At 48.9% G+C, this 26197-nt stretch overlaps 1 protein-coding gene across 5 annotated transcripts in view; it reads left to right on the forward strand.

Moving 5' to 3' along the window:
- Positions 1–26197, forward strand: part of DLG3 (discs large MAGUK scaffold protein 3) — a 178517-nt gene that overhangs the window by 38397 nt on the left and 113923 nt on the right. Inside the window, exon 1 of one of the 5 annotated variants that reach the window (XM_084640166.1) lies at positions 19525–19863. The exons of the other annotated variants lie outside the window; for them this stretch is intronic. Coding sequence (XP_084496292.1) covers positions 19528–19863 — 336 coding nt within the window. The 5' untranslated portion in view covers positions 19525–19527. Of the gene's footprint in view, positions 1–19524; positions 19864–26197 lie in introns of those variants that run through there. 5 annotated transcript variants of the gene reach the window in all.

Genomic DNA, 26197 nt, shown 5'->3' on the forward strand with positions numbered 1-26197 from the left:
TCACTTAAGGTGAGTTATTACCAGCAGGAGAGTGTGTGTGGGGGAACCTTTTGTAGTGATAATCAAGGTGGGCCATTTCCAGCAGTTGACAAGAACGTGTGAGGAACAGTGGGGGTGGGAATAAACATGGGGAAATAGTTTTACTTTGTGTAATGACCCATCCACTCCCAGTCTCTATTCAAGCCTAATGTAATGGTGTCCAGTTCGCAAATTAATTCCAATTCAGCAGTCTCTTGTTGGAGTCTGTTTTTGAAGGTTTTTTTGTTGAAGAATTGCCACTTTCTGGTCACTCGATTACAGACCTAAGAGACTGAAGTGTTCTCCGACTAGTTTTTGAATGTTATAATTCTTGACGTCTGATTTGTGTCCATTTATTCTTTTATGTAGAGACTGTCCAGTTTGGCCAGTGTACATGGCAGTGGGGCATTGGTAGATAGGCAAGTGAACAAGCCTCTGATAGTGTGGCTGATGTGATTAGGCCCTATGATGGTGGCCCCTGAATAGATATGTGGACACAGTTGGCAACGGGCTTTGGTGCAAGGATAGGTTCCTGGGTTTGTGTTTTTGTTGTGTGGTTGCTGGTGAGCATTTGCTTCAGGTTGGGGGACTGTCTGTAAGCAAGGACTGGCCTGTCTCCCAAGATCTGTGAGAGTGATGGGTCGTCCTTCAGGATAGGTTGTAGATCCTTGATGTGTTGGAGAGGTTTTAGTTGGGGGCTGAAGGTGATGGCTAGTGGCGTTCTGTTATTTTCTTTGTCGGGCCTGTCCTGTAGTAGGTAACTTCTGGGTACTCTTCTGGCTCTGTCAATCTATTTTTTTTTTTCACTTCAGCAGGTGGGTATTGTAGTTGTAAGAAACTTAATAGAGACCTTGTAGGTGTTTGTCTCTGTCTGAGGGGTTGGAGCAAATGCGGCTGTATGGTAGAGCTTGGCTGTAGACGATGGATCGTGTGGTGTGGTCTGGGTGACAGCTGGAGGCATGTAGGTAGGAATAGCGGTCAGTAGGTTTCTGATATAGGTTGGTGTTTATGTGACCATCGCTTATTAGCACCGTAGTGTCCAGGAAGTGGATCTCTTGTGAGGATCAAGGACTTGAGCTGGCATCACTGGTGGACTCGGGGCCAGGGCGGGGACTGGCTGACAGGTTGGTTGTTTTCACAGTGGCCTAAGCTGTGGAGGAGGCAGGTAACCCCATTTTTGTACCAACTGCAGCCTGTGCTTTGTTTGCACATTCAGCTACAGCAGCGCATCGTGCATCTCTCTGCCCCTCACCCTGCTGTTCCCACACAGTGTCACGGTGCAGTCCTGTTCCGCCTTTGCCTGGTGCAGCTGGGCAGGGAACCAGGGATTGTTCGGGAGGCTGTGGAAATTCTGTACGTTTCAGTTGGTGTTAAAATGAAGGGCCTGGGACTGACCAGACAGCTCTGCTGTCCCTCTGCCCAGACTTGCTGTCCTTTTGCTGTTCTACACCTGGGCTCTCCCTCACAGCTCTGATAACACCTCTGTTGTGTCCTGCAACCCTCCCCACAACCCTTTCCTATTCCAGTCCTGGTCTCTCTCCAAACCCCTCAGTCCAGAGCTCCCCAGCCTAGCCAGACCTGGTCTTGTGTGCAAAGTGGGCAATTACTTGGTGTTACGTGGTTGTTCTTTATGTTGTGGAACAAAATTCCTTTACCAGAGTGTCCAGAGCAGAAAACTAACTGCTTGCAGCTGCATCCTCTCCCCTACCCAAATGGAGGGGCGGTTCCATGCTTCTGTCTACAATCTCCCTAAGATCTCGGGCGTGGAAGGGCAAATCTCCTGGGTGTGTCACTGCAGAGCAAACTCCATTTGCAAAAGAGCAACCCAACCCTGAAGGCAGAGCCTGGCAGCCCAGCTGCTTTGTGTCTGGGGTGGTGGAGCGGGCGGGGACCTCTCTGCACTGTAATGGAGCTGGGCTGCACTGAAACCAGGATGCCAGCTGCAGAGGGAGTAACAGTGCTATTCTAAACGGAGCAGCTAGAATAACTGCTTACAAAGGCATTTAGTCTAGGGTTTGGAGGATCAGTGTTGAGCCGTGCTGAGATCCTTATCCCTGGCTTTGTAGGTGTATCTTAGAGGAACCTGCCTGAAGGCGAATGAGAGAGATGGGTGAGTGCAGGTTTGGAAATGGCCTTGACTCTCCCATAAAATCAAATGACTCTTTGATTCGTCTTTCAAAGGCCATTTTTCTTTCCTAAAACATTTTCCTTAGGTCTTGTCTTCACTGGGGTTGTTAGCAATGATGTAGATGCACTGATGCAGACTTTCAGTGCAACGCATTTGCACTGAAAAAAGTGACTTGCACTGGTCCAGCACGTCTACATTGTGTGTTTATACTGGTGTTTGTACCCAAATAGCTACATCAGTGTGCTGCACTGGTGCAAAAATCCCAGTGTAGATAAACTCCTCTGTTTTCATCTGTGCCTGCTTAGGGCAGGGAGGGGCATGGACAGCCTCTTGATGGATTGGATGGCAGGAGGCATTTGTGTGGTAAATACCACAGGAAGGACTGTGTATACATCATTTAAATATATGCAGAATGTTACCAAGTTCCCATCTCTGCAGTCATTTCATGTCTAAGACAGACAGATTTCGCTCTTTTAATCCTCTCCATAAAACTAGTCCCTCCAGCTTCCTGATTATTGTTGTGGATTTTCTTTGATTTGTTAATTTGTGAATATCTTTTCAGTTTTCAGGTGCCCAGAATTGCACTAAGTGACTTAGGATCACAGTCCCATTAAGGAAAAAAGAAAAGGAGGACTTGCGGCACCTTAGAGACTAACAAATTTATTTGAGCATAAGCTTTCGTGAGCTACAGCTCACTTCATCAGATGCATTCAGTGGAAAAAAGCTGTAGCTCACGAAAGCTTATGCTCAAATAAATTTGTTAGTCTCTAAGGTGCCGCAAGTCCTCCTTTTCTTTTTGCGGATACAGATTAACACAGCTGCTACTCTGAGTCCCATTAAGGACAATTGGACTATGCCTCTAAATCACTTGGGTATTTTTGAAAATCTCACCAACAGTTATTAATTACACAGAACCGTAGACGTGAATGGCACTTCGTAAAGCAACGAAAAAGGAGCCAAGAGGGTTATCAGAGGCAGTGTAGCCCAGTCAAGAGGGCAGAGGACTAGAATGAGGGACACCGGAGTTGTAATCCCAGCTTTGTCACTGACTTGCTGTGTAAACTCAGGCAAGTAGCTTTGCTGCTGTGTGCCTCAGTTTCCCCTCCTATTCCTTGTCTGTCTTTAGTGTCTAAGCTCTCTGGGGCTCTTATTGTTTGTACAGTACCTAGCACAATGAGGCCCCGGTCTTGGCTGAAAATTTTTTTTACAAATTAGTGAAATGAATTGTGGATTTCCTATCCCAAACAGTTCACAGCCTACGCGAGGAAGAAAACGGGAGATGATGACATGGGAAGGGGTGCAGGAGAGGATGCAGGCCAAGGTCACTTGAGAGAGAATTGAGGGGTTATGTAGGTTGAGATTGTTTTTAATTGAAATATAGAGAAGACTATAAGCTTCCTTGTGTGAGTGAGTTTGGAAAAGACTTAGAGGAGGGGAATGAGGAATGGCAGATGGGTCGGGAAGGGGGTTCTAGGCGTAGGGTACTTCATAAAGAAAGGGGTGGGAATAAAACATAGTGAGACAGATGTTAGCTGAGCAAAAAGGGAATGAGCAGGGTAGTGGATGACTTTGAGGGCAAGTATGAGGAGCTTGCATTTGGTTTGGGAGCCAGTGGAGAGAGTTGAGTTGGGGCTGAACACAGGTGTGATATTGAGGTCAAGCTGCTATTTTCATAGTTGAATGCTGAAGTCGGACAAGAGCTACCTAGAAGGGGACTGTTCATAGAATATCAGGGTTGGAAGGGACCTCAAGAGGTCATCTAGTCCAACTCCCTGCTCAAAGCAGGACCAATCCCCGACTAAATCATCCCAGCCAGGGATTTGTGTTGCTTTCCTGGCCAGGTATTTGCATAGACAATGTCAAATCACCTTGCAAATTTAGGTCTTTTGTGCTGTCCCCAACTGCCACGCAGTCACTGTAATGCTTTTGACACCACGTAATATTCTGGTTTTGCTAGTGAGGGTACAGTATGTAGGCAAGAGCACTGCACCTAAAAAAACTATTCCAGTGATTGACAGTCTGGCAGAAAGCACTGGGTTCCTGGCCTGCAGCTTCTTGGAAGAAATTATCTTTTTAGATTTAATTTCCTGTACATTTAGTTACACAGACAACTTGTAACGCTCCTTGTCACAGTACTACATGGTTTCCCAGAAGTAGTGCAGGCTCTTTCCTGCACCCCTCCTTGCTCCCTCAGGTGTTATGTTTGTTTCTTCTTCATTCTCCACATGTCAGGTGAATTTTCCCAAGTTGGATCTAATATTTTCGGCAGTGAGAATTTGTGCAGCTGTCTCTTGTGCTTCTGTAACATGTGAGGGATGTATTGTGTTCCCTTCTGGTAGCTGTTCCACGCAGAGGATAACAGCCTGCTATTGTTACCAGCTAATTAAGTTATTCTTCAGGTAGTAGAAGCCTGTGTGTTTTGGTGCTCAAGGTCCTGTTTTTAAGCCTTGCTGATAATTTAATGGGGAGGGTGGTTACACTTGCGAAGGTTTAAAGGTTTGCTGTTGCTGAGACTGGGAACCCTCTGCTTCTTCTCAAGGCATGGGTGGTGCACAGAAGAATAAGAAAATGTGATTTACACTGTAAAAGGTCTCTCTATTTTCCAGAGACCTTTGGTTACTGACACTAAACACAAGCAATCCATAGCTTAGTCTCAGTTAGGCTGCCTGGGGACCCTTAAACTTATTTCAGTGGTGGGCACGTGTTTGAATCACATCAGAACTCTGGACATAAATTCTGTGTTTTTTCTGTTACACTAAACAACCCATCTGTCCTTGTTTTTGAGGACAGAGGAACTGAAATGGCTGATAAGAACAGCGTACCTTTAAGAGAGGCAAGTAAACTGGCTGCTGCAGCTTCAGCATGCCACTTGATTGGCTGAGAAACTAGCAGGCAGGCTGAAGGAGGGGGCAGCCATTCAGAAATTTCCTGCATTACTGCCTTCTTTAAAGGGGACAGAAAAGGGGAGGGTAGCTGAAGGAACATCCTAACTTTCCACCCCAGTCTGTGAAACATGAGACTCCTGACCCTCCCTTCCTCTTGGGGTGTCTCTGGATCCGGGTACCTCCTGCTGGGTCCCCCAGGCTCCCAGTGGCCGCACTTTATGTAGTTCCGATCCAGTAAGGAGACTTAGTCCATTAAACAGAATCGCTTGGAAGATTCTTAGTGAATGAACTCCAGATAGAAAAGGAGTACTTGTGGCACCTTAGAGACTAACCAATTTATTTGAGCATGAGCTTTCGTGAGCTATAGCTCACTTCATCGGATGCTCATGCTCAAATAAATTGGTTAGTCTCTAAGGTGCCACAAGTACTCCTTTTCTTTTTGCAAATACAGACAGTTTATTACCTGCTGCAGGGACAAACATAACCAGACTTTCACGAGGCTGAGGGGCCAGGAAAAGTGGCAAACAAATAATGAGCAATGTATTTCAATCAGTCCAGCAGCACCCAGGGTTTCTGGTTATCCAGTCACCTTTCCAGTCTGGCCTGTTCAGAGGTCTTGTTCCCTGTCTCAGCAGGGATATTTTCTGGGCTGGGATGTGATGATGACACAAGCCCTGCCCGGTGATCATTAAGGCTCAGCTGGTGTTTTGGTTTTAAACCCAGATTCTCTTGAGTTTTTTGTGTCATGACTATTTCAAATCGCCTTGGGTGGGAGGTAGGGCCTTATGCTGCAGTGTGCTGAGCACTTTCCATTCCCGATAGCTTGAGTGGGAGGTGAAGGCGCTCAGCACATCACAGGAGGGTCCCTTGGTGTGCAAGTTGGCAGCCTCCATATCCTGTTCTCCTTTTGTGCTGTACAGGGAGCCTTTACCTGTTTTTCTCTTATCTGCAGACAGCTCCCCTCTTCCCTCAGGGCCCTACAAGCTGCAACCTCCCTTCTGTGGAGGAGGGTCAGAGGAGATTCCTTTGTCATCCAGACTTCTAGAGCAGCTGGCAGAAGTTGCCCCCTCCTCAGAGGCTGGGTATGCTCTGCGCCTGCCTGCTTCCACGCCCTGTCAGTCCAGAAAGCAAACAGGTCTCAGGCTTGGTCGTGCTGAGCACGCTCGGCAGGCCCAGGCCCAGGAACCTGCCAATGGGAATTAAGGCAGCAATAGTTAAACCCCATGAAACCAGTTGTGGATTGCAACTCCACACGGATCCTAATTGGAAGCTGCTCTCACACTGACCTGTGGGAGCTCTTGCTTGGAAATGGGAGATTTTGCTGTAGGCAGGAAGATCTTAAAGGGGACTCTGCCCATTTGGTATTTCTTTCCCTTTAGGGTGGCTTTGCAGCAGAGCTCAGTTCCTGTGAGCCCAGCGTGGTCTGGTTGGGGAATGCTCCTGAGTGGCAGTGTAACTCAGGCACTGGGACCAGGGGGCAAATCCCACGGAGCCTGCACAAAGCCCACTGAGATCAGTGAATCTTTCTCTTGATTTCAGTGGGTTTGGGGTCAGGCACCTGGCTCTTAGGTGATCTTGTTGACTTGGGAATAGCACTGATGTGTTCCAGAGGGAGTTGCTTGCTTTGGTTGAAAGAACTGGCTGGTCTGGTAGGAGGAGATAAAATAAGGGACTTTGGTAACTTAATCATTCCGAGTTTGGGAGGGGAACTTGGACGGTTTCTAAAGTCTGAAAATTAGCAGCTGTTTGTCACAATATTTTCTATGTATTCAAAGCCCTCTTGTTACTTCTGTTGGCAATTCCTGCTAAGGCTGAATGTGTGAACGTGTCTGATACCTGCATGGGACTAGAGAGGAATGGGTGAAAGGAAATGGGGAAGCATCACCAATTCAAAAATCAACAGTCAGGACCAAAAAATCTTGAGATTTGTTTCAAAATCACAAGATCTTAAAAATAGATCTTTTTCTTTGTTTTCTGGCTTTTGAGCCTTGAGGCTGCACTTGGGTCGTGTGTTCAAGCTTTTCTCTGCAGTGAGGCCTGAAAACTTCCCTTTTTTTTTTTTTAATGAAATTGAGATTCTCATGTAATTATGACCCAAGGCACTGGGCCTTTAAGAAAAACACCAAATATCACGAGTCTCGTGATAATATCATGTTAATGTCACCCTTTTGGAATAAGGGCTTGTTTTATCCGTGTGTCTTGTATGACACTGACGGTGTCCTTGGTGCTTAAAGTGCAGGTCTGTTCTGAAATGTGAATATGTAAAAATGGGCTCCTTAGTTATCAAAGCTGCTCCCATGGCACATACAACCATAGCAGTGTCAGGCTGGAAGGGACCCCAAAACTAAACTTACCCAGTTTTTAAACCTTTCCTCAGGTTTTCTTTAACTTTTTATCATTTTTGTAGTTCTTCTCTGGACTTTCTTCAGTTTGTCCACACTTTCCTAGACTGCAGTGCCCAGAATTGGACACAGAACTCCAGCTGAGGCCTCACCAGTGCCAAGCAGAGCAGGACAGCTATCTCCTGTCTCTTACAAACAACACTCCTGTTAATCAACACAGGATATTAGCTTTTTTTCACAGCTGCATCACATTGTTGACTCATTCAATTTGTGATCCACTGTCACCCGCAGACCCTTTTCAGCAGTATTACCACTTGGCCAATTATCCCCCATTGTGTAGTTGTGCATTTGATTTATCAAGTGACGTATTTTACATGTTTACTGAATTTCATCTTGTTGAACTCGGACCATTTCTCCAAATTGTCCAGGTTGTTTTGAATTCCAATCCTGTCCTCCAAACTGCCTGCAACTCCTCCCAGCCTGGTGTCCTCTGCAGATTGCATATGCATACTCTCCACTCCATTATCAGTCATTAATGAAGATATTAACTAGTACCAGATCAATGCAGAGTTGTTTTCTCATGCCCACATATGTTGGTAGCAGAGATGCTGCTGGCTTTAGTGAGAAAAATTAATATTCCCTTTTTCTTTCTGTTGGCACTACAGAGCCAGTGCCGGTACAGGAGGGGGGCCAAGTTCTGTTGTCAACAGAATTGCTTCCTAAGCTCTGAGACAAGGTGCGTGAGGTAACATCTTTCACTGGCCCAAATGCCATTTGTGACAGAGAGAAGCTTTTGAAGTAACAGAGTTCTCCTTCTTACTAAGTTCTCATCGGTTACACTTGTGCAACTTCACTGGAAGCCAGTAGGTTCGCACAGGTGTCATTGAAGGCAACATTTGTCCTGCAGAACCTTTATTACTGAGAAGGAGGAAGGAAAAATCCAGCCTGATTCTGAGAGCCCTGGGGGTGCTTGTGGTGCTGGCAGTCAGAAAAAAATGTCATTTGACTTGTAAATTGAGCATATTTTATTGGGTGTCCAGGTGAGATGCTAAGTGTAGAATCCCATGATTTCATTCGCAGTCCTTGTTCAGGGTAGAAAGACACTTTATCTAATAGGTTTCAGAGTAACAGCCGTGTTAGTCTGTATTCACAAAAAGAACAGGAGGACTTGTGGCACCTTAGAGACTAACCAATTTATTTGAGCATGAGCTTTCGTGAGCGATGAAGTGAGCTGTAGCTCACGAAAGCTTATGCTCAAATAAATTGGTTAGTGTCTAAGGTGCCACAAGTCCTCCTTTTCTTTTTACTTTAGCTAATAATAACCATGCAAGCCCCAGGAAATTCTGAGGAAAGGTCCACGCCATGTTTTTATCTCCCCACCTTCCAGTTAGGTATTGCCATGACACTCCCCCTTAGGAAGGGGGTCTCAGAATAGGCAGCAATCTCCTAGCCCTGCAAGCTCACTCCAGACCTGCGGACAGAGCCTGCCCTCATGGCAAACTGTAACCAGCCATGAGGGTTTTTTATGGCTTCTGTGCAATGTGACAAGGTTTAGTAGCCATGTGGGGTGAGAGATCCCTTCTCTGGTGGTAGCACCCTGCCTCCAACAGGTTTCTGGAGAGAAAACCTACTACCCCTGTATCCGTTGCAGTGAGGTATTCAGCATCCACAGGGGTTAAACAACTGGATTGACTTGGCAGGGGTCTCTAGTTACTCTACCAATGAACCCCTCAGGGAGCACATAACTTGCTGACCTGCTGTGGAAAAGAGCCTAGGGAATCAGACTGGCCCCAGGGAAGGACTCTGGTCCAGATAGCTGGAAGAGGGAATTTCTCTGCAGGGTAGTTCCTAGGGTTTCCTTTCTTGTTGTTGGTTTCTTAAAAAAAAAAAAAATTTTAGATAAAGGATTGTAGCAGGAGCCCCTGTCCTGGGATCCTAGGGAATGGGGCCCTGGGGGGTCTCATGATATTGTAGCAAAAAATAGAGCCCCTAGCAAGTGACTGTTACAGAGGGGGGACTTGGACTCTGTTTGTGGAGTCTGCAGCTGGGCCCCGCAGCAAAGAGAATAATGCAACAATCCCACTCCCACCGTCATCACAACTGCAGCGTGCATTTGGTTTGCCTTATTTTTGGTCACAAAAATGAACTGTGGGTGCTTAGTGCAGAGCCTCACCTGTTGATTCTGGGAGTAAAAGCTGTAGGAATTGGCCCAATGGCTGTGGGTAACACGTCCGGAATTGTCCCATATAATGAAGGTGTTTTTTGGCTTGGGGAGGAGTAATCGGTTTGGCAGAAGCACCTTGGGGTGCTGCATGCAACCAGTTACCTGAGGTGTCCAGTTGTTGTTGTCCCTCCGTGTACTTAGCCACACATGAACTACTCCTTGGTGTACTTGCTTGGTGGTTGTGGGGAAACCCAGACTCGGCATTTAACATTTATTGTTCTTGCCTTTTCCAGCTCTTGTCATGTGCACCCCCAACTCATGTCATACTAGCCTTGATCCCGTTTGTCTGCTTCTCCCACAGCCTGGGCTCTTTAATGTCCTTGCAGAGCAGACAGCATCTTGGTTGTAAAGGTCTCAGCTGAACAACCCACATGCAGTAAGTTGCAAATCAACCTTGCTGAGTTGGGAGACTGTCATTCTAGGGAGTCAGAACGAGGAGCCCAGCATTCAGATCATTGCATTACCTCCTCTCCCACTCCCTCCCTTTCGACCTAGTCTCACTAGAAACATTGCCTCCTTGGTGCTCCCATCTGTTGGGTTAATGGCTGCAGACTCCACTGTCTCCGATTTCTTACTACTCTGCAGCTGCAGAGATGTGGGAGATATCAGAGTGCCTAGCCCTCAGAGTGCTGCGCTTTCAGCACCTACTCTAGGTTGCAAGCATCGGAGGGGTAGCCATGTTAGTCTGTATCCACAAAAACAACAAGGAGTCCGGTGGCACCTTAAAGACTAACATATGTATTTATTTATCAAATAAATCTGTTAGTCTTTAAGGTGCCACCAGACTGCTCATTGTTCTTTTGCTCTAGATTGCTGTGGCTAACAGAGAGAGACACCCAAGGTAAAACTGTCCAAAGGTTTATCCCAGAAGAGTAAACCCAGATTGTCCCCACTCAGTTCTAGACACAGTACTTCCCGCTGCATGCAATTGTTACCTTCTTTCACAGAGATCGCCCATTTCCAGGAGGGCCTTGTAGGCTCCAAAAATCACAAGAGCCCAGAGCTGGACCAACAAACACAAGACTCTCCTTCCAAGAACTGAGCCCGTTCCCACAGAAGCACTGACAGCCATCAGGGCACCTCATTGGACTCTGATCCCTGCCTTTCCTGGGTGGCAAAGGAGCACAGAAGCCATGGGGGCCCAAATACCAGAGACTGTCAGCACCTGTGAGAAGGGGAATCAGCTGCACACTGTAAAACAAGCCAAAGTCCAACAGTCCTAGAGAAATTGTCTTTGCTACATTCAACAGACATTGCGGCCTGCGGCCCAGTGTCACCTCTGTTTCTCGGGGCCGCTAATCAAGAAGCTTGCAAAAGCCAGTCTCTCGAGTGGCATGAGTTAGCTGTCAATGTTCAGGATCCCTCTCAGTTGGGCATCAGGCCCAGGCACAGTACAGAGAGAAGCAGCATGTGTTGCTCTGGTGGATGACTTCCTCTGGCCCAGAGACAAGGGGAAGCCATCTGCATTTCCCTTGCTTAGTCTTTCTGCAGTGTTTGATGCTGTTCCCCACACACTCCTGTCCCACCGCTGAGGGTATGTCTACACAGCAGCTGGGAGCAAGCCTCCCAACCCAGGGAAACAGACTCGCACTAGCAGAGCTGGAGCGAGTGCAGTAAAAATAGCAGTGTGGACATTGCAGCTCGGACTCTCAGGCCTACAGCCAGCTGCAGTGTAGACATACCCTAAGGGGCTACAGCATTCTACCTCCAAATCCTCTCTTCAGGAGTCCCACCATCCCCTGTACTTTCCCTATATTATTCTACATCGATATAAAGCCTTTCAGAGAGACCAGGAGACCATATGGACTAAAGTGCCAGCAATATTCAGACAAAACCCAGATGTACACCTCCTTCGCATCAGACGTGAATAGCACCATCTCTCAGTGCATGGCTGAAGAGAGCACCTGGATAAAGAGCAGGTGGCTAAAGCTGAACCCAGGCAAGAATGAGATGATTTTGGCAGGAAGGAGGAAGAGTGTCAGAATAACCCTTCCCTTCTGTGTAATATCCCCCATTAGCAGAGCTTTAGTGCTTGGCTCCACTAATGGGGCTTGTGTTGGTGAAATCAGGTCCTTGGACTCAGCACTGCTGCTGGATGCCCAAATAGCCAGGATGGCAAAAGCCATCCACAATTGTCTTGTGACTGGCCAGAACATGGAGTCCTGACCTGTCGGACGCAGACCTGGCCCTGGAGATCCACGTATTCGTGTCTTGGAGGCTCAACTGCTGCCCCTCAGAAAATTGAGGGCTGAAGCCACTCACTGGCTGAACCAAAGTCCAGTCACCCACCCAGCCAGGCAATTCTGATCTCCATGAACAACGTCGCCTCAGTGCTGCTTTCAGCAGTGGCTCCCTATTAAAGAATCCAGTCACCTTTTTTATTTGGATTATTCTGCTTTTTAAACAAATTTTATTTTTAAAAAAGAAAAGTAAAATGCTTCCTCTTTCCACGGTGTGAGTGAACGAATCAAGACCGTTCCACCAGCCTTTGATGGAGAACGGAGATGTGGCTGGGTCAAAGATGTGGGGATCAGGACTCCAACATTACAGTCCTTGCCCTGCCATCAGACCGCTGTGCAACCTTGGCTAAGTCACCTCACTTCTCTGTGCTGAAGTTTCTTTGGGTGAAAACTAGGATCACTTTGCTGAAGGTGTTGTGAAGATTGACTGTTTGCAAAGTGCTTTGAGATCCGAGTGTGCTAAGAGCTATTATTATGTGATCTCTTTTCTATAAGAATTGGGGAGTATTTCCTACTCTGTGTGCAAAGTGTTGCTGAGACAGATGTTTGCAGCCCTTTTATTGTGCATAGCTTACCTGTGTGGATGAGACTAGCTGCCACTGGAAAAAATGAGGGCAACTGGTAAAGAGCAGTGCAAGTCCTTTGCAATGGATATGGACCTTTAGAGCAATGAGAACAGCAGGAGACAAATGCGGTTAACTGTAGAAAAGTATGAAATAATCAACAAATTTGTGCAGAGATAAAGGTGCAGCAGTTGTAGAGCAGACGTGCGGGGATTTGGAGAATGATACATGAGACAAGGAGTGAGTGACAAAAGCACCAGTAAGAGTTTCAGAAGAGGAGGATGCAAGGTTAGGATGTATTCTGGCCATTCAGTAATGGTGATAAGTAGTTTACAGATCATGGAGATGTGCGGGGGGGAAACAGAGGTTGGGTCATGGATGCCTCCAAGTTTTCTAGCCTTTGAGGGAAGGAAAGTTGAGTTAAGGGGAGCAGTATCCACACTGGAGACAAGGCATGGAGAGGATTCCACCCAAGGCTGCCACATGGCTATCGTGTCTGAGGAGTTCAACGGAGATGGAGCGGGCAGCATGGAAGCCTGGATGCTAGTGAAGAGAAATGCCATTCCTGCAGGAGGCCATGTTCAAATCTATTGATGGAAAACAGAGATCCTAATGCTTCTCTTAATTGTTCCTAATACACACGCTTGTTACCAAAGTTCCCTCTGTTGTAATTCCTCCTCCTTGGCCATTGCCTCTGCCCCCATCCCCCTTTCCTTCAGTCCTTCCTAGTTAGACTGTCATGTCACATATGCATGTCTGACTTCACTGCAGGGCTGAGGAGTAGGAAAGAGGAAACTATTGCCAAAATACAAGTAGTGGTAGCCAGAGAAGGTGGCTGGGGCAGCCCCAGCCAATGAGAGAAGGCAGCTCTTTATGTAAAGCAATGGATTTCCCCCAAGTATGATTTTAATGTTTCTCCCTTTTAAGATTAGTCCAGTCCCTCCATGAGGTGGACCTCCAGATCCAATATCACCCCACCACCGAGAAAGAGCTCTCAGATATTCATGGATTAGTAAATGAAATGGGCCTCCTCATTACCCTGCTAGCATCAAGTCAGGCTCATTCATCTCCCACCCCAGCATGATCACCCTGCTGTTTGGGGGGGACTTACTTCAGCTTCTGACCTTTGGTTTTGGAGCAACAATTCATTGTTAGTATTTTACAATATCCATGAAGAATCTCCTGGTGATGTGTGACTGAGGTGTATCTGAGGAAAGCTTACCCAGTCCATGTGGTGGTGTAACTAGCTGGATGAGAACTCCAACTTAGCTCTGGAGTTGCTGCTGGCTGTCCCTCCGGCTCACAACTTGCTGCTCTGCTTGGTGCTGTAAGTGTGAGAATCCTCTCAAGCAGAAGGGAGAGGACCAGTTTCTTTAATGTTCCTGCCAGCCTCCTCACAAGGCAGCCGCCTCCTTCCATCTCCTTTTAGTCTGCTACTCCTGGCCCTGGAACGTCCGCTGCTAAAGCGTTGCATAGCGATTGCCAGACTGGATCAAAGCTGGGGTCCATCTAGTTCAGTATCCTGTCTCCAACTGGTCAGCACCAGGTGTCTCAGAAAACAATGCAAGAAAATCTGCAACTGGCAGATGGGGGATAATCTGCCCCCCAGGAAGGTTGCATCCTAATCTGTAAAAATTAGGGATTGGTTTATACCCTGAAGCTTGAAGTCTTATATCCATCCCAAACCTTAGCCCCCATCTTTCTTCACTAATTATTATAACTCTGGATATTCTTATTATCCATATACATATCCAATCCCTCTTGATTTACTAAATTCTTGGCCTCAACATCCTGTGGCACTATGTTCCACAATCTAATTATGTGTTGCCTGTAAAAGGATTTCCTTTCACTCAACGCACGACTAGCCTAACTGCTTAGACTGGCTCTTTCAGTGAACCCTGGTACGGAATGAGGAACCCCACTACAGGGTTAAGGGTACGTCTGTGATGCCCCCTTGCGGGACTGGCAGACGCAACAGCCATTATTAAACCAGAAGAGCTGACTTATGTGCTGATTTGCAGAGAACTTTGGGTTTTCCTAGGCTTGGAATTGTATTTGGCTTCTGTGTGTGCTGACTTGGGGTGGGCCTGGGCTCTCTCAAAGCCTGTGGGGGTAGAGGTGGCATGACAAGTGTTCATAACTTGGTAGTGTGTAATTTTAACCTGAACACACACAAGCCCCCTAGGAACCTGCGCCACAGCCCCCTTGGGGTTAAACAAGTGAGGGGCTCCACAGATGACGGGGGAAACTTCAATCTACTGCTCAGCCCCACGTCAGCAACATACAGTGGGGGCTTCACACATCTTCAATAAATGATCTGGATGATGGTGTGGATTGCACTCTCAGCAGATTTGCAGATGATACTAAACTGGGAGGAGTGGTAGATACACTGGAGGGCAGGGATAGGATACAGAGGGACCTAGACAAATTGGAAGATTGGGCCAAAAGAAATCTGAGGTTCAATAAGGATAAATGCAGGGTCCTGCACTTAGGATGGAAGAACCCAATGCACCGCTACAGACTAGGGACCGAATGGCTAGGCAGCAGTTCTGCGGAAAAGGACCTAGGGGTGACAGTGGACGAGAAGCTGGTTATGAGTCAGCAGTGTGCCCTTGTTGCCAAGAAGGCCAATGGCATTTTGGGATGTATAAGTAGGGGCATAGCGAGCAGATCAAGGGACGTGATCGTCCCCCTCTATTCGACATTGGTGAGGCCTCATCTGGAGTACTGTGTCCAGTTTTGGGCCCCACACTACAAGAAGGATGTGGATAAATTGGAGAGAGTCCAGTGAAGGGATTAGGGGTCTGGAACACATGACTTATGAGGAGAGGCTGAGGGAACTGGGATTGTTTAGTCTGCAGAAGAGAAGAATGAGGGGGGGTTTGATAGCTGCTTTCAACTACCTGAGGGGTGGTTCCAGAGAGGATGGTTCTAGACTATTCTCAGTGGTGGAAGAGGACAGGACAAGGAGTAGTGGTCTCAAGTTGCAGTGGGGAAGGTTTAGGTTGGATATTAGGAAAAACTTTTCACTAGGAGGGTGGTGAAACACTGGAATGCGTTGCCTGGGGAGGTGGTGGAATCTCCTTCCTTGGAAGTTATTAAGGTCAGGCTTGACAAAGCCCTGGCTGGGATGATTTAATTGGGGATCGGTCCTGCTTTGGAGCAGGGGGTTGGACTAGATGACCTCCTGAGGTCCCTTCCAACCCTGATATTCTATGATCTCAGCTGGGGCCTGGGGTTAGTCCTTAGGGTCCCCATGTGTGCCACATCTTAATCAAGAGTGTTTTGTCCATCTCCCCTCTTTCTGCGATCACACAACATCCTTGTAGTGACTCCAGCAATTGCTCCGGGGGGAAGTGACATTAGGAAAATATTTCTGTATTTTTAGCTCTTTGTTGCAGTTTAACGGCTGGAAACCAGGCAGAGCAGCCAGTGCCATCCATATTATTTATTTGTGTTGCACAGCCAGCCTGAAACCCCAGTCGGTATCAGGACCCCTGGTACTAGTGGATGTACAAATGCATAGCAAGAGACAGTCCCTGCCTCATAATGCTTGCAGCTGGAGTCAAGAGAAGACACAACAATGTGAGCATCAGGACTGTGCACACCCCCAGGAGATGCTCCATGGACCAGCTCTGTCTGCTGTCATGCTGTAGGAGCAGCACTTATGTGTCCCAAAGGAGCGGGGGAGGTGGGGATTAAAGTGGGTAAAAATTGAGCCATTTGGATTTCTCAGCATCTCCTAACACCCACTGGCAGTGGTTCCGAGCTTTGTCTGATGGGTGGCAGCAGCTCCCTGGGCTCTGGGCCAGGGAGGAAAGGTGTATTTGTTGTTCACCTTTCTCACACACTGAGCATTCCGAGGGGAAGCTGCATACGAGTGGGAATTTCTTGTGCTCTTAGTATCTCCATCTCCGCTTGGGTTTTGGTACCTGGAGATACACTGAGCTAGTCCCAGCAACTCTTTCATTGTATAGAATCCTAGCACAGAAATGATCATAGCTAGGCTCTGACTAGTCCAGGCCTGGGGAGCTGGGGCAGGACTGTTCTCCTCAACAGTCTCCAGGGCCTTATCCAGTCTAGTTTTAAATATCCCGATTGGTGGTTCCTCCCTTCTTCCTGCTGGAGACAGTCCCGCAGACTAACAGATCCTTCAGTGTCAGGGCATTTGTCTTGGTGTTTTCACTGTTCGTTGGCATCTGATCTGGTTATCTAGGTTCTAGGCTCGTGCTATTACTCTGTTTTCATCCCATCGCTCCTAACAGCGTACACTTGTGCTACTGCTCTAAACCATTCCTCTCCCACCTGGGTGTGGATTACTCCATGCAGATACTTACAGGCTTTTTTCAGTTTTCCCCCTTGGCAGGAGTGTAACCTAACTAAACATATTTCTGTGATTGTCCCTTGTAGCTTGGCCCCCAATCATTTCAGTGACTCTTCTCTGAACTCCTTCCAACTTTTCACTTTCTTCCTAATACAGAGGTGACCTGTATTCCAGGGGTCATCTGTAAATACCTACGTGGGGAACAAATACTTAATAATGGGCTCTTCAGTGTAGCAGAGAAAGTTACAACACGATCCCCTGGCTGAGGTGAAGCTGGACAATTTCACACTAGAAATAAGGTGTCAATTTTTAATTAACCACTGGAGCAGCTTACGGAGGGTCATAGTGGAGTCTCCATCCTGGGCAATGTTTAAATCCAGATTGGAGGTTTTCCTAACAGCTCTGCTCTCTGATTTCTTTTGGGGCAGTTCCACCACCTGTGTTATGCAGAAGGTCAGACTGGGTGGTCACGCTGGGCGCTTCTGGCCTTGGAACCAAGGAATCTGTGCACAGAGCACTGCCCTCTGCCTGCCCACAGCCCCAAAACAAGCTTCTTTTACCGTCCCATGGTGGTTGGGCTCTTTGAGGATCCATCCTTTTGACTGGCCTTGCGCACGCACACATCCACACCCCCCCCCCCCCGGGATATCAGCGTACATGGAAATGGAAGGGACTGGAAGCACAAAACCAGGTGCAGGAATGAAGCTCTGTAGAACACCTCTAACACAGGAAGTAGAGCTTTGATGCCCCCAGATGAGAGGGGCTGGTGCTGTTGGGTGAATCCATTATCCTTTCACCTCTGCGTTCCCAATCTAGCTTGAGTCACAAGTGACCTTGAATTTAGTCTCATCCTGACCCCAATTTGTGCATATCACAACACAACCACACAAATCAGCGGGGCTGTCCATCTCTGCTCTAGGTCTGTAATAGCAGGGTGGGGGTGGGCACAGGAGGGGGTTACCGTGGGCTGGGGGGGTGGGCACAGGAGGGGGTTACCGTGGGCTGGGGGGGTGGGCACAGGAGGGGGTTACCGTGGGCTGGGATGGCTGGGGGGGTGGGCAGCAGCAGGGTGGGACTGAAGGGTGTCGGGGTGGTGCCTGTGGGGAGCCCTGAAATAACAGTGGGAGCTGCAAGACTAAGATTCCTGGTAGTGCTGTGTAGGTTCCGAGGCGGAAGTGACCAGGAAGTTTGCATGTCCTGATGGGGACAGGACTGCACTGGGAAGGGTGGCTACATGTCAGGAATGAAATGCGTTTGCAGAGTTGTGTTGTGGAAGGTGGGTCCAGCATCTGCCTGTGCTCCCTTTGATCCCAGCACTGAGTCTACCCACTGAAAATGTGTTCTCCTCCCTGCTTGTGCTAAAAGAGAAAACACCAAGCATTCTCCTTTCCAGTTAATGACAGAGGGCCCAAAGCAAGAACATAAGGATTTAACAATTTCCCTGCTTTCAGAGTAACAGCCGTGTTAGTCTGTATTCGCAAAAAGAAAAGGAGTACTTGTGGCACCTTAGAGACTAACCAATTTATTTGAGCATGAGCTTTCGTGAGCTACAGCTCACTTCATCGGATGCATACCGTGGATACTGCAGCAGATTTCCCTCTATTCTTAGCTTCCCTCCATTGTGCCCAGGTGTTGCAGCACATGGGGTACAGAGTGATAGGCCCCTGGCTGTTTGGAAAGCAAATGAGCAGGCAGCCTTCCCTGGAATTCCCTGTCATGAGGGAAGAGGCCTCCTGAGTTTGTTTTAATGTAGATTCTGGATTTACGGTGCAGTGGTTACCCTGATACACCTTCCAGTTTTGCTTTAGATAATTACTGTTGCTTCAGTGCATTCAATATTCCCTCTGTGTTCCCTGTCCTGTATATTGGGAGCATTGCAAATAGTGACAGTACTTTTATATGTAGTTATTTTAACGACAGCTCTGAAAAGTGACCACTGTACATGGCATTTGGGTGTCACCCAACTGCGAGATCAAAAGGGTATTGTTTGTGTAGGCTGTAGAATGACAAGAGTATCCCTTGCTTCTCTTAGTGATCTCCTGGGCCTTTTCCACCAGTAACTTCTATGGATTTTGTGGGATTTCTGACCGAGTCATTTCAGCCAGGACAGGTTTTTGCCCCTTTTTTCCCAGCACTGTGATTGGCAGCTGGCTCCATGAGGGGGCTGAATGGTGCAGCAGGCTCCAGGGGTAGGAATGAGGCAGCTGTGTCTTTAAGGGCCTGCTGTTTAACATTCTCGCTGCTGCTGATGCTGCCCTGTGCTGTGATTGGCTGAGGGCCGGGAGAACGGGGAGGCTGGAGATAGATGCTCTCGCCTTCTCCCTTCTCGTCCAGGGACCAGAAACAGCAGAATCCTCCAGCCCAAGCCCTGCAGGTGAAGCCAGCTATCTTCTTCCTACCCCCTGCACATACCCACTGAGGGAGCCTGACTGCGCACACGGCTGCCAGGGCCAGGGACTCCTCTGCCACGGACCCTCACTGGGGAAGCAGCAAAGCAGCTAAATGAAGCAAGGCAGAGAGCTGATTGCACCGAGCCCCCCATGCCAGCAGCTCTCCAGGGCCTGAGGGGCAAGCTGACATGCTAGCACCTGAATGGCTGGCAATGCAGAACAACAGAAACCGTTTTTATGGTGTGGCTGTCCTTTGGAGATAATAGATTTATAATTCTGGTTTTTGTACAGAAGACTCTGGACCATCTCTCTACAAGAGGGGGAGGGGGTGCGTAGAGGGAGAGGAGGCGGAGGCATATTCTGCTCGGGGCGGGGGGTCCCTTTTCCCTTTTGTTCTTGGTTGTGTGTGTATTATGAAAGCAAATATGCACAAGCACCACCACTGTTGTAAGTGCCCAGAGTGCTACGAAGTGACGCGGATGGCGGCCCTGCGTCGCATGGAGCCTCCGTCCTACGGCGAGTGGCAGCATGAGCAGTACGGCTACGGGGGCTACAGCTCGCAGACCCTGCCGTCCCAGGGGGGAGCCACCCCCACCTCTCGGAATAAGAGCAAACTCATCCCCACCTCCCGGGACAATGTCCCTGCTCCCCTGAAGCAGGGGCAGGGGAAGAGCACTCCCAAGATGAACGGGAACAGCACAAACTGGTGGCCAGAATGCACATGTTCGAACCGCGACTGGTATGAACAGGTATGGGACACAGGTTGGCTCCCCGCAGCCAAGGTGGTGGGGGGGGGGAGGGGCAGCTTTTGTTACAGGGCTTGTTACCACTCCCCAAGCATCCTAGGCACTCGTTCTGCCTCCGTGTGTCTAGAGTAAATGGCGGGGGGGTTGAGGTACCCCAGGGATGGGGCAAGTGGGTGGAAGGACCCCTGGATTCTGCAGAATGTTCATTCGGAAAGAGAGATGTGTTAGCAAGAAGGTGGCATCCTGTAGCACATTTCGGCACTGCTTGGCTATTGGGGTTGGCTGGACGGGCCAGGACTTCCCAGGCCAGCATCGAGGCTGTGCACTCTCTTCTCTCGTTCTGCTCTGGGCTAGGAACAGCCTCCTGAGGCCTTAGCTGCTGAGGCCTGTCTGAATTCCGCTTGGCACAAGTACCGGTGATCATTGGCACCCCACCCCAGGTTCTCATTGCTCAGAATGCAGCTGCCTGAAGTCTCGGTGATGCCAAGTGTCCCATCAGCCCTTGGGAGCAAGGCACCAGGCATACTGCCCTCAGGGCAGTCTCTGAGGCTGTTGGCACCGACTGCCAGCACTCACCAAACTAGTTTCCCACCTTCTATTGGGTTTGGAAGCCTGTTCCCCACTCGTCGTTCCAAGCTCTCCATCCCCATCGATAATTATATAACCTTCTTCTGGTCTCTGGCATGTTGTGTGCTTTCTGCCCCATTTCACTGCCTTTACTTCTTCCCATCTTATTACTGGTCTCCTTAACGAGCAATTGCCGGGCTGTCTCTCTCATCTTTTCTACATGGGGAGGCCATTCTTCTCTTGAACCCATCAGCCAGCCTAGAAAATGGATGGAGCCTGTTTGCAAAGCCGTAAAATGGAGGCTGGGGCCAGGCTGAGAGACCATCTACCTCCAAACCCTGTTCTTTCCTCCCTACGTCCTTCTTGGTTACTGGCTGAATCCCTGCGCATCTCTGAAATAATCTGATTCTGAAATGAAACTCCCAGAGGAGTGTTTACAGAAAGTGCCCCAAAACCAAACGTCCTCCTAGGAGGACGGTTTCTGTCTGTCTCTTCACCTAAATCTGTCTCTAGCTTTCCTGCTGGCTCCCAGCAAGCTGGCTCCATCCTGTCTGTGCTGTAGCTCCATCCAATGCATGGAGCGCGAAGGGCGAGATAGGCACCGGGATGTCAGAGCAGCCAGTGCCTGTTATTCCTTCATTTCTCCTCCCCTCCCCCTTAACCCTGGCAGTGGCGGGTGCTGGGATGGTCCTGTTAAGATGATTGCAAAGGGTGACAGAGAGAAATGTCTGTTTGATCAGTGCCATCAGCAGAGCTGGGGTGGGCAGAAGGGGCCATGCTTTCACATGCAGGAATCCTTCATGTTTTGCAATGGTAGAACAGGAGTCCTTTTCTCTTTGTGATGCTACCACTGAATGTTAGAGGTTGGTTTGGCTTGAATGTCTGCAGATTGGAGAATGCTTTATTAGGTTCTACCATTGCTAAAAGGCAAAACCATCTCCCAGCAGTGCAAGGGATCGATGGAGTGATGCCTTACCTGTGTGCAGGGTTACATGTGCCTAGCAAGGCTCTGCATGTATCATGTGGGGGTGGGTGTGTGTGTGTGTGTGTGTGTGTGTGTGTGTGTGTGTGGTATGAACACCGACCATATCAGAGAAGGCAGAATTGCTCCCTGGTGTGTAGCAAATGTATGCACTGAGTAAAGCTGTGCAGCAAATGCCTAAGGCTCAGACATCTTGCACCTTTACAGCAGAAGCATCAGTGTTCTTCGCCGTCCAGTTATGGACAGGCCGAGGACAAAAGGTGGGCAAGCAGAAACAGCTGTGCCCGGCCGCTACAACAGTAAAGGAGATTGGTTCTGTGAGGCTGAAGGGGCTTTCGCGATCCAGTGGGAGTGTGATGGGGGGGTGCAAATGCTAAAGGTAATTGTTCAAACATCACAGCACTGTGTCGCACTAGAGATAAAGCCAAGTCTGCTCTGATATAGGGCTGCCCCTTTAAATGGCATCTGTGTTCCTGGAACCATTTCAAAAACCTGAGATGAAAAGGATTGTGTAGACAGAGCTGGAGGAGGAAGAGGGGGCTGGGGGACTGCACTGTGAGAGGAGGGACCCGCTCACTTCACTGTGGGCTCTGCACCTCTCTCCTCCTCCGTTGCAACCTGTTCTCTCTCCCTCACATGCAAACAGGCACGTGTGCACACAGGGTCTGCTCAGCTGCTTGCAGGCATGCAATGTAGTGTGACACACACACACGAGGGGTTCGTGCACACAGTGTTCACTCCCGTCTGGTACATGTTCCTTTACCTCCTAGAAACACATGTATTGTATGCACCACTACAAAGGCATACATTATGTGCCCACACACGCTGCCTTGCACAAAAGCACACCGTATAATCAGAAACATTAACACACACCACCTCCCACCTCTCGTGGCCTGGCTTTTTCCCCTCCTCCCCCCACAAATTGGCTTATGCAGGCAATCGAGAAGCCCCTGTGCCCGATTCCAGGAAGGGCACAAGGGCTCAGATAGGCTTTTTATCCCCAACTCCCCCTCCTTTTCTGGCTCTCTTCCTTCTCATCTCTCCTACCCCCAGTCATCTTTTTTTCCTCTTATTAATTCATGCCTTTTTTTCTCCTCCACTTTTTCTTTAAGTCTCTCTTGTTCCTTAATTGTTCTGTTTTTCCTCCTCCCTCTCCCCTCCCCACTCTGTCTGCCAGCACCCTGGAAATGGGAAGTGGGGCCGGGCATGGGTGAGCAGAGGAATCCTCGCTAACCCTTTACTAGAGAAGGGAAAGAAAGGCAGAGAGCAGCATTAGCCAGCTGGGCAGTGTCACTGATCTGCAGTGGCTAGAGGAACTGAGTGCCAGAAGCCCCGCCCCTCCCCTCCCCTTCACATTGATGCTCCAGGCTTCCCAGGGGAGAGAGGCATTTAGAAATTCCCAGTACGTCCATCTAAGGCTGCGCTGACATGTTGTGCTGAAGCCTATGCTCGGTTTGTCTCCCGCACCGAGGCGCTAGGACGTGGATGCCAGTGTTTACAGGCCACAGGCCTGGCATCATCACCAGCAGAACAGGCAGGAACCAGACCCTTACTCCCTCTGCCCCCTCCCCCCAACGGAACAACCTTTGGAACCAACCTCGACCGAAGGGTCTCCTCTCCACCCACGAAAGCCCAAAACACACTGGGATTCTGGTCACTCTGAAGGGGAGCCCCAATAGTTAGAATGAGACACACTGAGGTGTCCAAGGTTTCAGCGAGTTGTTCTGGGACACTAAGAATTTCCAGTGACAGATGTGTCCATGGGACACAGATGGAGAATTGCCACACGGGCAGAACTTCAGGGGTGGGGAGGCCGGGAGGCATAGCCATACTTTAAGCTGGAGCCTTGGAGGTTGCTAACCATTTGTTAGCAAATGTCCTGTATTTCTTGAGGCTGCCTCAGCTTTGCTGTCCCTGCTTGATCTGAAATGCCCATTACTGAATAAAGTATCCAGTGCAGCAGAGGTCTCCTGCTCTCTCCTTCCATGGGCCTCTCTGGAGTTCTGTGGCACTGTCAAAGTTTAGAAAGAACACCATCCATGTCATTTTAGGGGTGTGGGGGGGGGTGACTATGCAAATGGGGGAGAAATATGGTCATGTAGGCAGAGTGGCATTAGAAGAACGTTCGATAAACAGCCAAACGTGACTGTATCTGAGTGTAGGAGGTACCCATAGACTCAAACCAGGAGGTAGGTGATGAGGGTGGCTCCGAGTACCTGTGGCTCCATAGCCCAGCTAAAGGAGCAAGAGGTGCCTGGTGGTGTCCTTCGGTTCCCTCAGAAAAGACTAGACTTCCTGGAGAGGGCATCTCGGGGATCCCAGCAGCAGGTAGGAATGTCCCCTTTGGCAGGGTTTTGTGCCTGTGCAGGGAAAAGCAGTAGAAGGGTCAGGCAGCCATGTGCAAGGTGTGGGTTGGTTTGGTTTCTGTGGGGAGTTGCTAAGGAAAGGTTAGTTGAACGCTGAAAGTAGCATTTGCTTTAGTTTCTCCCTTCAATTGGGAGAATTGACGTGGTATTTTTGGCACAGTTGCGGCAGGCATGTCTGGAGGTAGCACTTGCTCTACAAGGGCCGACCTGCTGTTTTTGACAAGGATTAGGATGTTGGCGTTCTAAGACCCCAGGGGATAAGGGGTTGGATGAACAGAAATGAAACCAGGACGACAGAGCACCAAGAATCCAAAGAACTGTACCCAACATTTGGGAAGGAGGAAATGGTTTTTAACATCACAGAGATCACTGAGGCTCAGAAGGATAAGGAGAGGAGGAGTAAGCCAGGCTTCATAGCATTGTGAAGGGGAAAGAAGCCCATCTGGAGATGGTCTCAGGTGCTGTTGTGAGAGGGGTTGCTTAGATGAGTGACCTTCTGTGAGATTTTGCTGGGAAAGGGGAGGTTGGATGTGGGTCAGAATCTGAAAAAGAGAAGACATAGGGAGAATTTCTGAGATGAGTGTGGATATTGGCCTTCAGAATATGAGGGAAGACACAATGGGCTAGTGAGTGGTGAATGGCCGATTACTGGAGTGCTGGAAAGGGCAGGACTAGCAAGCAGGACATACACTGAGAGGGAATAGGCTAGAAGCCAGAGATGATGCCTCGCTGGTTTCCAGGAGAGGTGGGAGGGGATGGTGAACAAGAAAAGAGGTGATGGGGACATGGAGCTATATGAGGTGGTAAGGTTGGCAGGCTGATGTTGCTATGGCTACTTATATTCTATTCATGGAAGAAATTAGCTAAATCTTTGCACTTGAAGATGGAGGAGGAGGGAGTTCTCGGCGTTTCGGGGAGAGAGGAAGAGAGAGAAGCTGAAGCAGGAAAGGGGTAAATTTTCCTTCCAAGTGCTATTCTTGGTGTGGGGAGAAGTAATTCTATAAGGGGTGAAATTCTGGTCTGTCCAGGCTGGAGAAAGTGAAGGAAGATGAGAATTTACAGACCAGAAATAAGGCACAGTAGCAGCAGAGTCTCCAAGGCACAGTGGGCCTGTCAGCTGTCTCCAGTGTGACTGATCCATTCCAGAAGGAATGGGGAATTGCACATGGCAGGCCATACTGGAACATGCCAAGCAGGCCTTTTCATGGAAGGAGCGAGCTCTGCTGCACATCAGGAGGGATTTGCTGCACATCAGGACTTGGTTTTAATTAAAGATTTCAAACCCTGTGAAAGCTATTTTTAGCTATTTAGATGTAGATAAAACAATAGCAAAATCCTCCCTTAGCCTCTCCTCTCCCCTTCCTGTTTCAGGGGCTGGGTACAGTGCAAAAGAGGATGCATGGATTCTATTCCGATGTATGTTCCCCTCCTCTCCCCATTGCTGTCCTCTCCCTTTTTTTCCTGTCACCTCTCTGACCATTCCCAATGGGTCTTTCGCTGGGTTAGCCTCACCCCTCAGTTGTAGGAGTCCTGGGGCTGCTGCCCAGGGCCTTCCTTTCTCTTACTTGACAACCTCTCTCTGAATGATTTCTTCTGTTCACCTACATTCATTTATCACCTCTTCGCTGCTGCTGTGTGAATCCACATAGCTGCTCTCGCCTCGTCTCCTTCCATCCAACTGTACATGTGAGCGTGTGTCTTAACAGTGCTTCCTGGCTGTCTTGCCATCCACTAGCTGAACATGGCCAGAAACTGAACTGCTCATCTTCCTTCCCAGACCTTCGCCACTTCCCCTTGGACAGTTCCTCCTCCCTGTCACTCATGCCCATACCCTAGTAACCCTCTGCAGCTCCTCCCTCTCCCATGTCCTCCACATGCAGTCTGTGTCCAAATCCTGCTGCTGCTCCCTGAAAAGCCTGTTCCTTTCCCTCTCCGTGTGCCTACAGCCCTCAGTGATAACTCCATTCAAAAGCAAGTCTCCTGCTACAGAACCACTGGCCCTTTGACATGTGACACATGAGACAGATGGGTATACCACCATTGGAAATATTGAGCCAAGTCCTGTCATAGAGTTGTAGAAAGAGTAAATCAACCCACATGTGTAAGTCTTTTTCAAGAGTGTAAATCCAAGCTGGATTCCAAGGTACAAAGCCTGCCGACTGAGGAAGGTCTGATTCCCAGACACGGGTGGGTGGCTGGCTGGCTGGCACATGTGATTGACAAGCTCGGAGGGTTGCCCAACTTGGCTTACAGAAGCTGCACACTGATACAGCACAGAGCCCTTGTAACAGGCAGGCAGCTAAATCCAGGGCAACCAAGCAAGAAAGAGAAAAGCTGCTCAAATCACTGCAGACAGGAACCACCCAGAGGGCCACATAGATAGGCCAGGGCCATCATGGCTCCCACATGGCAAAGGAGAAGC

This window comes from Lepidochelys olivacea (genome assembly GCF_965140295.1).
Source record: "Lepidochelys olivacea isolate rLepOli2 genome assembly, chromosome: 9".
Classification (NCBI taxonomy): domain Eukaryota; kingdom Metazoa; phylum Chordata; order Testudines; family Cheloniidae; genus Lepidochelys; species Lepidochelys olivacea.